General features: G+C 43.5%; 1 protein-coding gene across 1 annotated transcript in view; it reads left to right on the forward strand.

Annotated features, from left to right (window-relative positions):
• The window catches only part of myot (myotilin), a 44,474-nt gene extending 31,302 nt beyond the window's left edge, over window positions 1–13,172 (forward strand). Inside the window, exons 13-18 of the mRNA XM_072440053.1 lie at window positions 900–937; window positions 1,080–1,218; window positions 1,992–2,199; window positions 2,998–3,163; window positions 5,230–5,363; window positions 10,580–13,172. Of these exons, the coding sequence (XP_072296154.1) occupies window positions 900–937; window positions 1,080–1,218; window positions 1,992–2,199; window positions 2,998–3,163; window positions 5,230–5,363; window positions 10,580–10,719 (825 nt within the window). The 3' untranslated portion in view covers window positions 10,720–13,172. The remainder of the gene's footprint in view (window positions 1–899; window positions 938–1,079; window positions 1,219–1,991; window positions 2,200–2,997; window positions 3,164–5,229; window positions 5,364–10,579) is intronic.
• Window positions 13,173–18,468: the final 5,296 nt, after the last annotated feature.

Consider the following 18,468-nt stretch of genomic DNA (forward strand, 5'->3'; position numbering starts at 1 on the left):
TACTGCACATTTAACACACATTTACTGCACATTTAACACACATTTACTGCACATTTAACACACATTTACTGCACATTTAACACACATTTACTGCACATTTAACACACATTTACTGCACATTTAACACACATTTACTGCACATTTAACACACATTTACTGCACATTTAACACACATTTACTGCACATTTAACACACATTTACTGCACATTTAACACACATTTACTGCACATTTAACACACATTTACTGCACATTTAACACACATTTACTGCACATTTAACACACATTTACTGCACATTTAACACACATTTACTGCACATTTAACACACATTTACTGCACATTTAACACACATTTACTGCACATTTAACACACACTTAACACAGATTTAACACACATTTACTGCACATTTAACACACATTTACTGCACATTTAACACACATTTACTGCACATTTAACACACATTTACTGCACATTTAACACACATTTACTGCACATTTAACACACATTTACTGCACATTTAACACACATTTACTGCACATTTAACACACATTTACTGCACATTTAACACACACTTAACACAGATTTAACACACATTTACTGCACATTTAACACACATTTACTGCACATTTAACACACATTTACTGCACATTTAACACACATTTACTGCACATTTAACACACATTTACTGCACATTTAACACACATTTACTGCACATTTAACACACATTTACTGCACATTTAACACACATTTACTGCACATTTAACACACTTGCATGCATATGATCTTTACAATAAAACATGTTTAGGCACAGATTGGACTTTATGCCTTTAGTGTCTGTTTGATATAAATATGATCAAAGATCCACATTTTAAACTGTAATTCTTTCCTTTCCCGCTGCAGCCGGATTCCCCAGAGGGACGACACACTGGAGGACTCTGGTAAATATTAGGATTGTTTTGTCCTTGGTGTGTAAACTGTCCTATCTCATGTTCTGAAGTGTGTCTATATTCACTAGAGACAAGTGTATCTAAAACGCTGTTTGTTTGTTTGTTTGTTTGTTTGTTTGTTTGTTTGTTTGAGGGGCCGACATCACTCTGGAGCTGACGAGAAGACAAACGAGGGCCCGGCCATTCAGGAGAAATGTTACGCCCCCAGGTTCCTCCAGATTCCTCCTGATCTGACTGTGGAGGAGGGAAGGTTCTGCAGGATCGACTTTAAGGTCAGTTTATGAGACACATATGCACATGTCAGAAAACATGACACAAACAATACACAGTATATGAAACATACTTACCTGAGGGTGGAGAAGACACAAGATCAGCTCTATACGACACTCAGACACTATTTTCAGTAGATGGAGCGCTAACACCAAATCCTGATGATGGAACGCCTGACTGAGAAAGACATGTGTTGTTTTCAGAACAAACAGTACTTTAAGTTCTAAAACATGAGACAAGAAGGAGACAAATACTGCAGAAAGGGGCCATTAATTCTCCAGAATGTGTCCGTCAATGCAGTAGAATGTGTCCTTTAATGCCTCAGGCCGTGTCCCTTAATGCCCCCGACCGTGTCCTTTAACCCTCAGACCCTCTCCTTTAACCCTCAGGTGGGTGGTCTCGCCACCTCAGACCCTCTCCTTTAACCCTCAGGTGGGTGGTCTCCCCACCTCAGACCCTCTCCTTTAACCCTCAGGTGGGTGGTCTCCCCACCTCAGACCCTCTCCTTTAACCCTCAGGTGGGTGGTCTCCCCACCTCAGACCCTCTCCTTTAACCCTCAGGTGGGTGGTCTCCCCACCTCAGACCCTCTCCTTTAACCCTCAGGTGGGCGGTCTCCCCACCTCAGACCCTCTCCTTTAACCCTCAGGTGGGCGGTCTCCCCACCTCAGACCCTCTCCTTTAACCCTCAGGTGGGTGGTCTCCCCACCTCAGACCCTCTCCTTTAACCCTCAGACCCTCTCCTTTAACCCTCAGACCCTCTCCTTTAACCCTCAGGTGGGCGGTCTCCCCACTCCTGACGTTAGCTGGTACTTGGACGGAAAAGCCATTCGGCCGGACGACTACCACAAGATGCTGGTGTGTGAAAAAGCCCTTCACTCGTTCATCATCGAGATCGTGACGGTTCATCACGCCGGAGTCTACGAGTGTGTCGCCCAGAACCGAGCGGGAGAGAGTCGCTTCAGCATGAGGCTCGACGTCATAGGTGTGTTTATCTGTTTATCTGTGTGTTTATCTGTTTATCTGTGTGTTTATCTGTTTATCTGTGTGTTTATCTGTTTATCTGTGTGTTTATCTGTTTATCTGTGTGTTTATCTGTTTATCTGTGTGTTTATCTGTGTGTTTATCTGTTTATCAGTGTGTTTATCTGTTTATCTGTGTGTTTATCTGTGTGTTTATCTGTTTATCTGTGTGTTTATCTGTTTATCTGTGTGTTTATCTGTGTGTTTATCTGTTTATCTGTGTGTTTATCTGTTTATCTGTGTGTTTATCTGTGTGTTTATCTGTTTATCAGTGTGTTTATTTGTTTATCTGTGTGTTTATCTGTGTGTTTATCTGTGTGTTTATCAGTGTGTTTATCTGTTTATCTGTGTGTTTATCTGTGTGTTTATCTGTGTGTTTATCTGTTTATCTGTGTGTTTATCAGTGTGTTTATCTGTTTATCTGTGTGTTTATCTGTGTGTTTATCAGTGTGTTTATCTGTTTATCTGTGTGTTTATCTGTGTGTTTATCAGTGTGTTTATCTGTTTATCTGTGTGTTTATCAGTGTGTTTATCTGTTTATCAGTGTGTTTATCTGTGTGTTTATCAGTGTGTTTATCTGTTTATCTGTGTGTTTATCTGTTTATCTGTGTGTTTATCTGTTTATCTGTGTGTTTATCTGTTTATCTGTGTGTTTATCTGTGTGTTTATCTGTTTATCTGTGTGTTTATCTGTTTATCTGTGTGTTTATCAGTGTGTTTATCTGTTTATCTGTGTGTTTATCTGTTTATCTGTGTGTTCAGCTCAGGAAGCGCTGCGCCCGCCCACTTTCGTGCAGAGGATGTTGAACTCTCGCGCTCTAGAGGGCGACACTGTGCGCTTAGAGTGCAAAGTGGACGCCTCGCCTCCTCCTCAGCTCTTCTGGAAGAAGGACAAAGACATGCTGCGCATCGACCCCAACCGCATGAGGTCAGAGGTCAACCGCATGAGGTCAACCGCATGAGGTCAGAGGTCAACCGCATGAGGTCAGAGGTCAACCACATGAGGTCAACCGCATGAGGTCAACCGCATGAGGTCAGAGGTCAACCGCATGAGGTCAGAGGTCAACCACATGAGGTCAACCGCATGAGGTCAACCGCATGAGGTCAGAGGTCAACCGCATGAGGTCAGAGGTCAACCGCATGAGGTCAACCGCATGAGGTCAGAGGTCAACCGCATGAGGTCAGAGGTCAACCGCATGAGGTCAGAGGTCAACCACATGAGGTCAACCGCATGAGGTCAGAGGTCAACCGCATGAGGTCAACCGCATGAGGTCAGAGCAACCGCATGAGGTCAGAGGTCAACCGCATGAGGTCAACCGCATGAGGTCAGAGGTCAACCGCATGAGGTCAGAGGTCAACCGCATGAGGTCAACCGCATGAGGTCAGAGCAACCGCATGAGGTCAGAGGTCAACCGCATGAGGTCAACCGCATGAGGTCAGAGGTCAACCGCATGAGGTCAGAGGTCAACCGCATGAGGTCAGAGGTCAACCGCATGAGGTCAACCGCATGAGGTCAGAGCAACCGCATGAGGTCAGAGGTCAACCGCATGAGGTCAACCGCATGAGGTCAGAGGTCAACCGCATGAGGTCAGAGAGCAACCGCATGAGGTCAGAGGTCAACCGCATGAGGTCAGAGGTCAACCGCATGAGGTCAACCGCATGAGGTCAGAGGTCAACCGCATGAGGTCAGAGAGCAACCGCATGAGGTCAGAGGTCAACCGCATGAGGTCAGAACCAGCATTTGTCTTGAGCTTGCACCGGTGTAAGATTGTAACATGTGGGTTTAGTTTGCATGTTGTGATCAGCTCCTTCCATGTCGTAAGCACAGATTTGACCCAGGGATTCTCACAGGAGACATGAGCAAAACGTTTTATTTTCACGTTCCCACGTTGAAAAAAATATTATTATTTTTTCAATATTATCACGTTCCCACGTGATTTTTTTGTTTTTCTTTTAATTGAAAAAAAGAAAAAAATTGAAGAATTTTTTTTTTTTTTTTAAATATATATATATTTGAATATCCGATGTGAGATTTTTTTATTTTTTATTTTTTTGGGGGGAAAAATGTTTCCTCTGAAGGTGATAATTATCACGTTATCATGTGGCCACGTGAAAATATCATATTCTGCTGTTGTCACCTGCGTCTGTCGCCTAAAGACGCCTGCACCAGTTTTAAATGTGTCCTTTTGTACATGTGTCCTTTTGTACATGTGTCCTTTTGTCCATGTGTCCTTTTGTACATGTGTCCTTTTGTACATGTGTCCTTTTGTACATGTGTCCTTTTGTACATGTGTCCTTTTGTACATGTGTCCTTTTGTACATGTGTCCTTTTGTACAAGTGTCCTTTTGTACATGTGTCCTTTTGTCCATGTGTCCTTTTGTCCATGTGTCCTTTTGTACATGTGTCCTTTTGTACATGTGTCCTTTTGTACATGTGTCCTTTTGTACATGTGTCCTTTTGTACATGTGTCCTTTTGTCCATGTGTCCTTTTGTACATGTGTCCTTTTGTCCATGTGTCTCTTTAGCTTGCACCAGTTGTAAATGTGTCCTTTTGTCCATGTGTCTCTTTAGCCTGCACCAGTTTTAAATGTGTCCTTTTGTCCATGTGTCTCTTTAGCCTGCACCAGTTGTAAATGTGTCCTTTTGTCCATGTGTCTCTTTAACCTGCACCAGTTGTAAATGTGTCCTTTTGTCCATGTGTCTCTTTAGCCTGCACCAGTTGTAAATGTGTCCTTTTGTCCATGTGTCTCTTTAACCTGCACCAGTTTAAAATGTGTCCTTTTGTCCATGTGTCTCTTTAACCTGCACCAGTTTTAAATGTGTCCATGTGTCTCTTTAGCCTGCACCAGTTGTACATGTGTCCTTTTGTCCATGTGTCTCTTTAGCTTGCACCTGTTGTAAATGTGTCCTTTTGTCCATGTGTCTCTTTAGCCTGCACCAGTTTTAAATGTGTCCTTTTTTACATGTGTCCTTTTGTCCATGTGTCTCTTTAGCTTGTACCAGGACGGCTCGGGGCGGCAGTGCTTGTTGCTGGAGCGCGTGGTGAAGTCTGATGCCGGCTGGTACACGCTGTCCGCCATCAACGAGGCCGGAATGTCCACCTGCAACGCTCGACTCGACGTGTCCAGTGAGTGTTTAGTCCTGACTCTGGCACCAGCAGGAGGCCGCTCCATGTTTAGTCCTGACTCTGGCACCAGCAGGAGGCCGCTCCATGTTTAGTCCTGACTCTGGCACCAGCAGGAGGTCGCTCCATGTTTAGTCCTGACTCTGGCACCAGCAGGAGGCCGCTCCATGTTTAGTCCTGACTCTGGCACCAGCAGGAGGCCGCTCCATGTTTAGTCCTGACTCTGGCACCAGCAGGAGGCCGCTCCATGTTTAGTCCTGACTCTGGCACCAGCAGGAGGCCGGTCCATGTTTAGTCCTGACTCTGGCACCAGCAGGAGGCCGCTCCATGTTTAGTCCTGACTCTGGCACCAGCAGGAGGCCGGTCCATGTTTAGTCCTGACTCTGGCACCAGCAGGAGGCCGGTCCATGTTTAGTCCTGACTCTGGCACCAGTAGGAGGCCGGTCCATGTTTAGTCCTGACTCTGGCACCAGCAGGAGGCCGGTCCACACACTGATCTGTTGGATGCAGTGACCATAACCCTTACTAGTCTCTGTAAGAGGATCCCATGATGGACAGTGTCAAAAGCAGCATCAGATCTAACAGAACTAAGACTGAGGCTTTGCCCGTGTCAGTGTTATTCTTTCAGTCCATTTTTAAATCCCCCACATCCTGACCCTGAGCCTGAGCCTGACCCTGACCTCGACCCTGGTCCTGGTCCTGGTCCTGGTCCTGGTCCTGAGCCTGAGTCTGTGAGTGATAGTGACAGATATTTACAGAGACACGACAGGAATGTTCAGGCCGGACCTGCTCTTTAAACTCACACTGACTTTATCAAGACCCCATGAGTACACTTAAACACACAGAGACACACACTTAAACACACAGAGACACACACTTAAACACACAGAGACACACACTTAAACACACAGAGACACACACTTAAACACACAGAGACACACACTTAAACACACAGAGACACACACTTAAACACACAGAGACACACACTTAAACACACAGAGACACACACTTAAACACACAGAGACACACACTTAAACACACAGAGACACACACTTAAACACACAGAGACACACACTTAAACACACAGAGACACACACTTAAACACACAGAGACACACACTTAAACACACAGAGACACACACTTAAACACACAGAGACACACACTTAAACACACAGAGACACACACTTAAACACACAGAGACACACACTTAAACACACAGAGACACACACTTAAACACACAGAGACACACACTTAAACACACAGAGACACACACTTAAACACACAGAGACACACACTTAAACACACAGAGACACACACTTAAACACACAGAGACACACACTTAAACACACAGAGACACACACTTAAACACACAGAGACACACACTTAAACACACAGAGACACACACTTAAACACACAGAGACACACACTTAAACACACAGAGACACATACACTTAAACACACAGAGACACACACTTAAACACACAGAGACACACACTTAAACACACAGAGACACACACTTAAACACACAGAGACACACACTTAAACACACAGAGACACACACTTAAACACACAGAGACACACACTTAAACACACAGAGACACACACTTAAACACACAGAGACACACACTTAAACACACAGAGACACACACTTAAACACACAGAGACACACACTTAAACACACAGAGACACACACTTAAACACACAGAGACACACACTTAAACACACAGAGACACACACTTAAACACACAGAGACACACACTTAAACACACAGAGACACACACTTAAACACACAGAGACACACACTTAAACACACAGAGACACACACTTAAACACACAGAGACACACACTTAAACACACAGAGACACACACTTAAACACACAGAGACACACACTTAAACACACAGAGACACACACTTAAACACACAGAGACACACACTTAAACACACAGAGACACACACTTAAACACACAGAGACACACACTTAAACACACAGAGGCACACACTTAAACACACAGAGACACACACTTAAACACACAGAGACACACACTTAAACACACAGAGACACACACTTAAACACACAGAGACACACACTTAAACACACAGAGACACACACTTAAACACACAGAGACACACACTTAAACACACAGAGACACACACTTAAACACACAGAGACACACACTTAAACACACAGAGACACACACTTAAACACACAGAGACACACACTTAAACACACAGAGACACACACTTAAACACACAGAGACACACACTTAAACACACAGAGACACACACTTAAACACACAGAGACACACACTTAAACACACAGAGACACACACTTAAACACACAGAGACACACACTTAAACACACAGAGACACACACTTAAACACACAGAGACACACACACTTAAACACACAGAGACACACACTTAAACACACAGAGACACACACTTAAACACACAGAGACACACACTTAAACACACAGAGACACATACACTTAAACACACAGAGACACACACTTAAACACACAGAGACACACACTTAAACACACAGAGACACACACTTAAACACACAGAGACACACACTTAAACACACAGAGACACACACTTAAACACACAGAGACACACACTTAAACACACAGAGACACACACACTTAAACACACAGAGACACACACTTAAACACACAGAGACACACACACTTAAACACACAGAGACACACACTTAAACACACAGAGACACACACACTTAAACACACAGAGACACACACTTAAACACACAGAGACACACACTTAAACACACAGAGACACACACTTAAACACACAGAGACACACACTTAAACACACAGAGACACACACTTAAACACACAGAGACACACACTTAAACACACAGAGACACACACTTAAACACACAGAGGCACACACTTAAACACACAGAGACACACACTTAAACACACAGAGACACACACTTAAACACACAGAGACACACACTTAAACACACAGAGACACACACTTAAACACACAGAGACACACACTTAAACACACAGAGACACACACACTTAAACACACAGAGACACACACTTAAACACACAGAGACACACACTTAAACACACAGAGACACACACTTAAACACACAGAGACACACACTTAAACACACAGAGACACACACTTAAACACACAGAGACACACACTTAAACACACAGAGACACACACTTAAACACACAGAGACACATACACTTAAACACACAGAGACACACACTTAAACACACAGAGACACATACACTTAAACACACAGAGACACACACTTAAACACACAGAGACACACACTTAAACACACAGAGACACACACTTAAACACACAGAGACACACACTTAAACACACAGAGACACACACTTAAACACACAGAGACACACACTTAAACACACAGAGACACACACTTAAACACACAGAGACACACACTTAAACACACAGAGACACACACACTTAAACACACAGAGACACACACTTAAACACACAGAGACACACACTTAAACACACAGAGACACACACTTAAACACACAGAGACACATACACTTAAACACACAGAGACACACACTTAAACACACAGAGACACACACTTAAACACACAGAGACACACACTTAAACACACAGAGACACACACTTAAACACACAGAGACACACACTTAAACACACAGAGACACACACTTAAACACACAGAGACACACACACTTAAACACACAGAGACACACACTTAAACACACAGAGACACACACACTTAAACACACAGAGACACACACTTAAACACACAGAGACACACACACTTAAACACACAGAGACACACACTTAAACACACAGAGACACACACTTAAACACACAGAGACACACACTTAAACACACAGAGACACACACTTAAACACACAGAGACACACACTTAAACACACAGAGACACACACTTAAACACACAGAGGCACACACTTAAACACACAGAGACACACACTTAAACACACAGAGACACACACTTAAACACACAGAGACACACACTTAAACACACAGAGACACACACTTAAACACACAGAGACACACACTTAAACACACAGAGACACACACTTAAACACACAGAGACACACACACTTAAACACACAGAGACACACACTTAAACACACAGAGACACACACTTAAACACACAGAGACACACACTTAAACACACAGAGACACACACTTAAACACACAGAGACACACACTTAAACACACAGAGACACACACTTAAACACACAGAGACACACACTTAAACACACAGAGACACACACTTAAACACACAGAGACACACACTTAAACACACAGAGACACACACTTAAACACACAGAGACACACACTTAAACACACAGAGACACACACTTAAACACACAGAGACACACACTTAAACACACAGAGACACACACTTAAACACACAGAGACACATACACTTAAACACACAGAGACACACACTTAAACACACAGAGACACATACACTTAAACACACAGAGACACACACTTAAACACACAGAGACACACACTTAAACACACAGAGACACACACTTAAACACACAGAGACACACACTTAAACACACAGAGACACACACTTAAACACACAGAGACACACACTTAAACACACAGAGACACACACTTAAACACACAGAGACACACACTTAAACACACAGAGACACACACTTAAACACACAGAGACACATACACTTAAACACACAGAGACACACACTTAAACACACAGAGACACACACTTAAACACACAGAGACACACACTTAAACACACAGAGACACACACTTAAACACACAGAGACACACACTTAAACACACAGAGACACACACTTAAACACACAGAGACACACACTTAAACACACAGAGACACACACTTAAACACACAGAGACACACACTTAAACACACAGAGACACACACTTAAACACACAGAGACACACACTTAAACACACAGAGACACACACTTAAACACACAGAGACACATACACTTAAACACACAGAGACACACACTTAAACACACAGAGACACACACTTAAACACACAGAGACACACACACTTAAACACACAGAGACACACACTTAAACACACAGAGACACACACTTAAACACACAGAGACACACACTTAAACACACAGAGACACACACTTAAACACACAGAGACACACACTTAAACACACGTCTTTCCTCTGGTGCGTCTCCAGGCCGCACGACTCCTCCCATGAAGACGGCGCCTCCCGCCTCTAAGACGCTGAAGCTGCTCTCGTCCCTGAGCCACGTCCCTGTGAGCGCCGAGAGTCCAGGTCAACACACGGCACCGCTGTACGAGAGCGAGGAGCTGTGAGCGAGGGCGAAGAGCGAGGAGCGAGGAGCTGTGAGCGAGGAGCTGTGAGGGAGGAGCTGTGAGGGAGGAGCTGTGAGGGAGGAGCTGTGAGGGAGGAGCTGTGAGGGAGGAGCTGTGAGCGAGGAGCGAGGAGCTGTGAGCGAGGGCGAAGAGCGAGGAGCGAGGAGCTGTGAGCGAGGAGCTGTGAGGGAGGAGCTGTGAGGGAGGGCGAAGAGCGAGGAGCGAGGAGCTGTGAGCGAGGAGCTGTGAGCGAGGAGATGTGAGCGAGGAGCTGTGAGCGAGGATCTGTGAGGGAGGAGCTGTGAGCGAGGAGCTGTGAGGGAGGGCGAAGAGCGAGGAGCGAGGAGCTGTGAGCGAGGATCTGTGAGGGAGGGCGAAGAGCGAGGAGCGAGGAGCTGTGAGCGAGGAGCTGTGAGGGAGGAGCTGTGAGGGAGGGCGAAGAGCGAGGAGCGAGGAGCTGTGAGCGAGGAGCTGTGAGGGAGGAGCTGTGAGGGAGGAGCTGTGAGGGAGGAGCTGTGAGGGAGGAGCTGTGAGCGAGGAGCTGTGAGGGAGGAGCTGTGAGGGAGGAGCTGTGAGGGAGGAGCTGTGAGGGAGGAGCTGTGAGCGAGGAGCTGACCACTCTTCTCACATGCAGGTTTACAGCTTTGTGTTCTGTGCAAACACCTCGGCCCCCGTGAACCACCTCGGTCCCCGTGAACCACCTCGGTCCCCGTAAACCACCTCGGCCCCCGTGAACCACCTCGGTCCCCGTGAACCACCTCGGCCCCCGTGAACCACCTCGGCCCCCGTGAACCACATCGGTCCCCGTAAACCACCTCGGCCCCCGTGAACCACCTCGGTCCCCGTAAACCACCTCGGCCCCCGTGAACCACCTCGGTCCCCGTGAACCACCTCGGCCCCCGTGAACCACCTCGGTCCCCGTGAACCACCTCGGCCCCCGTGAACCACATCGGTCCCCGTAAACCACCTCGGCCCCCGTGAACCACCTCGGCCCCCGTGAACCACCTCGGCCCCCGTGAACCACCTCGGCCCCCGTGAACCACCTCGGTCCCCGTGAACCACCTCGGCCCCCGTGAACCACCTCGGTCCCCGTAAACCACCTCGGTCCCCGTGAACCACCTCGGTCCCCGTAAACCACCTTGGTCCCCGTGAACCACCTCGGTCCCCGTGAACCACCTCGGTCCTCGGTCCCCGAAACCACCTCGGCCCCCGTGAACCACCTCGGCCCCCGTGAACCACCTCGGTCCCCGTGAACCACCTCGGTCCCCGTGAACCACCTCGGTCCCCAAAACCACCTCGGTCCCCGTGAACCACCTCGGCCCCCGTGAACCACCTCGGTCCCCGTGAACCACCTCGGTCCTCGTGAACCACCTCGGTCCCCGTGAACCACCTCGGTCCTCGTGAACCACCTCGGTCCCCGTGAACCACCTCGGTCCTCGTGAACCACCTCGGTCCCCGTGAACCACCTCGGCCCCCGTGAACCACCTTGGCCCCCGTGAACCACCTCGGTCCCCGTAAACCACCTCGGTCCTCGGTCCCCGTGAACCACCTCGGTCCCCGAAACCACCTCGGTCCCCGAAACCACCTCGGTCCCCGTGAACCACCTCGGCCCCCGTGAACCACCTCGGTCCCCGTGAACCACCTCGGTCCCCGTAAACCACCTTGGTCCCCGTGAACCACCTCGGTCCCCGTGAACCACCTCGGTCCTCGGTCCCCGTGAACCACCTCGGTCCCCGTGAACCACCTCGGTCCTCGGTCCCCGTGAACCACCTCGGTCCCCGTGAACCACCTCGGTCCCCGTGAACCACCTCGGTCCTCGGTCCCCGTGAACCACCTCGGTCCCCGTGAACCACCTCGGTCCTCGGTCCCCGTGAACCACCTCGGTCCCCGTGAACCACCTCGGTCCCCGTGAACCACCTCGGTCCCCGTGAACCACCTCGCTCGTCGTGTATTTATACTCGCGGCGCCAGATTTAACCCGGCCACAGCAATAAACTACATTACCCACAATCCCCCGGGCCTCACTCTAATCTCACACCTGTCGTCGGTCGAGGACAGAAACACACCATGTTGCACAAACATGTGGCCACTTTTGAATCAAACTGTCCTTCTCGTAGTTTTCAGACACTTTTCCTTCTACTTGAGTCATGTATTTGACGGTTAAATATATAAATATACACGTGACAAAAGCTTTATGTTTATATTTGAAAGGATTCGTGTTTTTTGCTCCGCCCTTTTTTGTTCTTTACAAATACATTAACTTAAAATCAGATGCTACGTCCAGTTACTCTCACAGTTGAGCGTTAAAGGGGATAAAGCTTTTACTAAAATACTCGTACAAAGAATATTTAATAAATACATGAACTAACAAGAGTTTTACCGACAAATAAAAAAAAAAACATTCATTTACAAATCCTTCTGGGAAAATCTTGCGCGATGAGTTTTACCTTGTGCGATTAGCTTTTCCTGCGGCTATCTGCTAATGTTAAGGAAATAATAAAGGTGGACTAGGAAGGAGCTCTCTGATTGGTTTACATGCCGCTCCCAACCAATCAGAGAGCTCTTTACTACTTCACAAACTCATTTACAAACCTTTATTGTACATATGAAAGCTTAAGTTCAGGCCCAGAGAAGTGACTAAACCCGCTTCAGTTTTCTGCAGCGCGGATTCGTCATTTCGTCGTTTTTCATCGTTTTTCATCGCGTTTTCGTTCACCGTTGGCTCTCGCTCGTGCGCTTTCCTTTGGTCCCTAAACACGTTGTTATTTCACACTTTCTCTGGATGAAATGTAAAGCGCGTCACGTCTTTACTTGATGCTGTTTTTGACTCACAGAATTATTATTATTATTATTGCAAAAACACAACTTGCGTTTTACAGAATTGTTGCTGAAAAAGAATGACTCTTCAGCGTTCTTGTCGCTGCTCTTGACCTTTCACCTCGGAGCTTAAACGTGTCGTTCACGTCACGTCGATCGTTTTACACTGAAAGTTGAGCTGCAACTGACGGTTATTTCATTTCATATTCCACAATTATTTCTATTGAACTCAAAAAAACTTGGACATTTAAGCGGTCGAGACGTTTGAGCAGTTGAGCTGTTTGAGCAGTCGAGACATTTGAGCGGTCGAGACGTTTGAGCAGTTGAGCTGTTTGAGCAGTCGAGACATTTGAGCGGTCGAGACGTTTGAGCAGTTGAGCTGTTTGAGCAGTCGAGACGTTTGAGCGGTCGAGACGTTTGAGCGGTCGAGACGTTTGAGCGGTCGAGACGTTTGAGCGGTGGAGACGTTTGAGCGGTCGAGACGTTTGAGCGGTCGAGACGTTTGAGCGGTGGAGACGTTTGAGCGGTGGAGACGTTTGAGCGGTCGAGACGTTTGAGCAGTTGAGCTGTTTGAGCAGTCGAGACATTTGAGCGGTCGAGACGTTTGAGCAGTTGAGCTGTTTGAGCAGTCGAGACATTTGAGCGGTCGAGACGTTTGAGCAGTGGAGACGTTTGAGCGGTCGAGACGTTTGAGCGGTCGAGACGTTTGAGCGGTCGAGACGTTTGAGCGGTGGAGACGTTTGAGCGGTGGAGACGTTTGAGCGGTGGAGACGTTTGAGCGGCGGAGACGTTTGAGCGGCGGAGACGTTTAAGCGGTCGAGACGTTTGAGCGGTCGAGACGTTTAAGCGGTCGAGACGTTTGAGCAGTCGAGACGTTTAAGCGGTCGAGACGTTGAGCGGTCGAGACGTTTGAGCGGTCGAGACGTTTGAGCGGTCGAGACGTTTAAGCGGTCGAGACGTTTGAGCGGTCGAGACGTTTGAGCGGTCAAGACGTTTAAGCGGTCGAGACGTTTGAGCGGTCGAGACGTTTGAGCGGTCGAGACGTTTGAGCGGTCGAGACGTTTGAGCGGTCGAGACGTTTCCAACGCCGTTTACGTTCGTGTTTCGCTCGTTTTGTCCAGAGAAGGTTTTAGAAGTCTGAAGCTGCTGAGCTGTAACACATTTGACATTTTCTCCTCAAAACTGAATAAAAAAGACTTTGACACTTCTTTGCCTTTAGTTTGAACGTGTTTAACGTGTTTAACGTGTTTAACGTGTTTAACGTGTTTAACGTGTTTAACGTGTGCCTCATTTCAAATCATGTTTGTCGTGTAAAACTTATGTATGAACCAGAAATAAAGTTTGTGTTAAATTATTTATGTTTCAAGTCTTTCTTCAGTAAAAATATATACTGTACATTTTTGTAGATACTTTGATGTGGGGCGCAGTGTTCTCCTTAGAACTTTTTTAAGGGATGGTGAATATGACTCATAAGGGGTTTTCCTCCGAGGATGGTTTAACGTACCGTCAATATTTCCACAGGTACAAGCACCATAAACACACTATTACATGTGTATAAGTCTAAACACACTATTACATGTGTATAAGTCTAAACATACTATTACATGTGTATAAGTCTAAACATACTATTACATGGTGTATAAGTCTAAACACACTATTACATGTGTATAAGCCTAAACATACTATTACATGGTGTATAAGTCTAAACACACTATTACATGGTGTATAAGTCTAAACACACTATTACATGGTGTATAAGTCTAAACATACTATTACATGTGTATAAGTCTAAACATACTATTACATGGTGTATAAGTCTAAACACACTATTACATGGTGTATAAGTCTAAACACACTATTACATGTGTATAAGTCTAAACACACTATTACATGGTGTATAAGCCTAAACATACTATTACATGTGTATAAGTCTAAACACACTATTACATGTGTATAAGTCTAAACATACTATTACATGTGTATAAGTCTAAACATACTATTACATGGTGTATAAGTCTAAACACACTATTACATGTGTATAAGCCTAAACATACTATTACATGGTGTATAAGTCTAAACACACTATTACATGGTGTATAAGTCTAAACACACTATTACATGGTGTATAAGTCTAAACATACTATTACATGTGTATAAGTCTAAACATACTATTACATGGTGTATAAGTCTAAACACACTATTACATGGTGTATAAGTCTAAACACACTATTACATGGTGTATAAGTCTAAACACACTATTACATGGTGTATAAGCCTAAACATACTATTACATGTGTATAAGTCTAAACACACTATTACATGGTGTATAAGCCTAAACATACTATTACATGTGTATAAGTCTAAACATACTATTACATGGTGTATAAGTCTAAACACACTATTACATGTGTATAAGTCTAAACATACTATTACATGGTGTATAAGTCTAAACACACTATTACATGTGTATAAGTCTAAACATACTATTACATGGTGTATAAGTCTAAACACACTATTACATGGTGTATAAGTCTAAACACACTATTACATGTGTATAAGTCTAAACACACTATTACATGTGTATAAGTCTAAACATACTATTACATGTGTATAAGTCTAAACACATTATTACATGGTGTATAAGTCTAAACACACTATTACATGGTGTATAAGTCTAAACACACTATTACATGGTGTATAAGTCTAAACATACTATTACATGTGTATAAGTCTAAACACACTATTACATGTGTATAAGTCTAAACACACTATTACATGTGTATAAGTCTAAACACACTATTACATGGTGTATAAGTCTAAACACACTATTACATGTGTATAAGTCTAAACACACTATTACATGGTGTATAAGTCTAAACACACTATTACATGTGTATAAGTCTAAACATACTATTACATGTGTTTAAGTCTAAACATACTATTACATGGTGTATAAGTCTAAACACACTATTACATGGTGTATAAGTCTAAACACACTATTACATGTGTATAAGTCTAAACACACTATTACATGGTGTATAAGTCTAAACACACTATTACATGGTGTATAAGTCTAAACACACTTACATGTGTATAAGTCTAAACACACTATTACATGTGTATAAGTCTAAACACACTATTACATGTGTATAAGTCTAAACATACTATTACATGTGTATAAGTCTAAACACACTATTACATGTGTATAAGTCTAAACATACTATTACATGTGTATAAGTCTAAACACACTATTACATGGTGTATAAGTCTAATCACACTATTACATGTGTATAAGTCTAAACATACTATTACATGGTGTATAAGTCTAAACACACTATTACATGTGTATAAGTCTAAACACACTATTACATGGTGTATAAGTCTAAACACACTATTACATGTGTATAAGTCTAAACACACTATTACATGGTGTATAAGTCTAAACACACTATTACATGGTGTATAAGTCTAAACACACTATTACATGTGTATAAGTCTAAACACACTATTACATGTGTATAAGTCTAAACACACTATTACATGGTGTATAAGTCTAAACACACTATTACATGTGTATAAGTCTAAACACACTATTACATGGTGTATAAGTCTAAACACACTATTACATGTGTATAAGTCTAAACACACTATTACATGGTGTATAAGTCTAAACACACTATTACATGGTGTATAAGTCTAAACACACTATTACATGGTGTATAAGTCTAAACACACTATTACATGTGTATAAGTCTAAACACACTATTACATGGTGTATAAGTCTAAACACACTATTACATGTGTATAAGTCTAAACACACTATTACATGGTGTATAAGTCTAAACACACTATTACATGGTGTATAAGTCTAAACATACTATTACATGGTGTATAAGTCTAAACACACTATTACATGGTGTATAAGTCTAAACACACTATTACATGTGTATAAGTCTAAACATACTATTACATGGTGTATAAGTCTAAACACACTATTACATGTGTATAAGTCTAAACACACTATTACATGTGTATAAGTCTAAACACACTATTACATGGTGTATAAGTCTAAACACACTATTACATGTGTATAAGTCTAAACACACTATTACATGGTGTACAAGTCTAAACACACTATTACATGGTGTATAAGTCTAAACATACTATTACATGTGTATAAGTCTAAACACACTATTACATGTGTATAAGTCTAAACACACTATTACATGTGTATAAGTCTAAACACACTATTACATGGTGTATAAGTCTAAACACACTATTACATGGTGTATAAGTCTAAACACACTATTACATGTGTATAAGTCTAAACACACTATTACATGTGTATAAGTCTAAACACACTATTACATGGTGTATAAGTCTAAACACACTATTACATGGTGTATAAGCCTAAACATACTATTACATGGTGTATAAGTCTAAACACACTATTACATGGTGTATAAGTCTAAACATACTATTACATGTGTATAAGTCTAAACACACTATTACATGGTGTATAAGTCTGAACACACTATTACATGGTGTATAAGTCTAAACATACTATTACATGGTGTATAAGTCTAAACATACTATTACATGGTGTATAAGTCTAAACACACTATTACATGGTGTATAAGTCTAAACACACTATTACATGTGTATAAGTCTAAACACACTATTACATGGTGTACAAGTCTAAACACACTATTACATGTGTATAAGTCTGGGATGTATGGATACTTTGATGTGAGAAGAAAACTGAAACTGATATTAAAATAGTTCGTTGTAGTTTCTTGTGTTACTTTTGCTTTTAACATTATGACGTGTCTGTAAATGTCTCCCTCTGGTGGCGTCTGGAGGAACCACAGCGCACACGTCGTTACACTTCTTATTTTATTAAAAACACAATGACAATAATAAAAACGACAAA

The sequence above is a fragment of the Eucyclogobius newberryi genome, unplaced genomic scaffold, assembly GCF_026437365.1.
Source record: "Eucyclogobius newberryi isolate DKJ021-1_F unplaced genomic scaffold, fEucNew1.0.hap1 SCAF_11, whole genome shotgun sequence".
In the NCBI taxonomy this organism is placed as follows: Eukaryota; Metazoa; Chordata; class Actinopteri; order Gobiiformes; family Gobiidae; genus Eucyclogobius; species Eucyclogobius newberryi.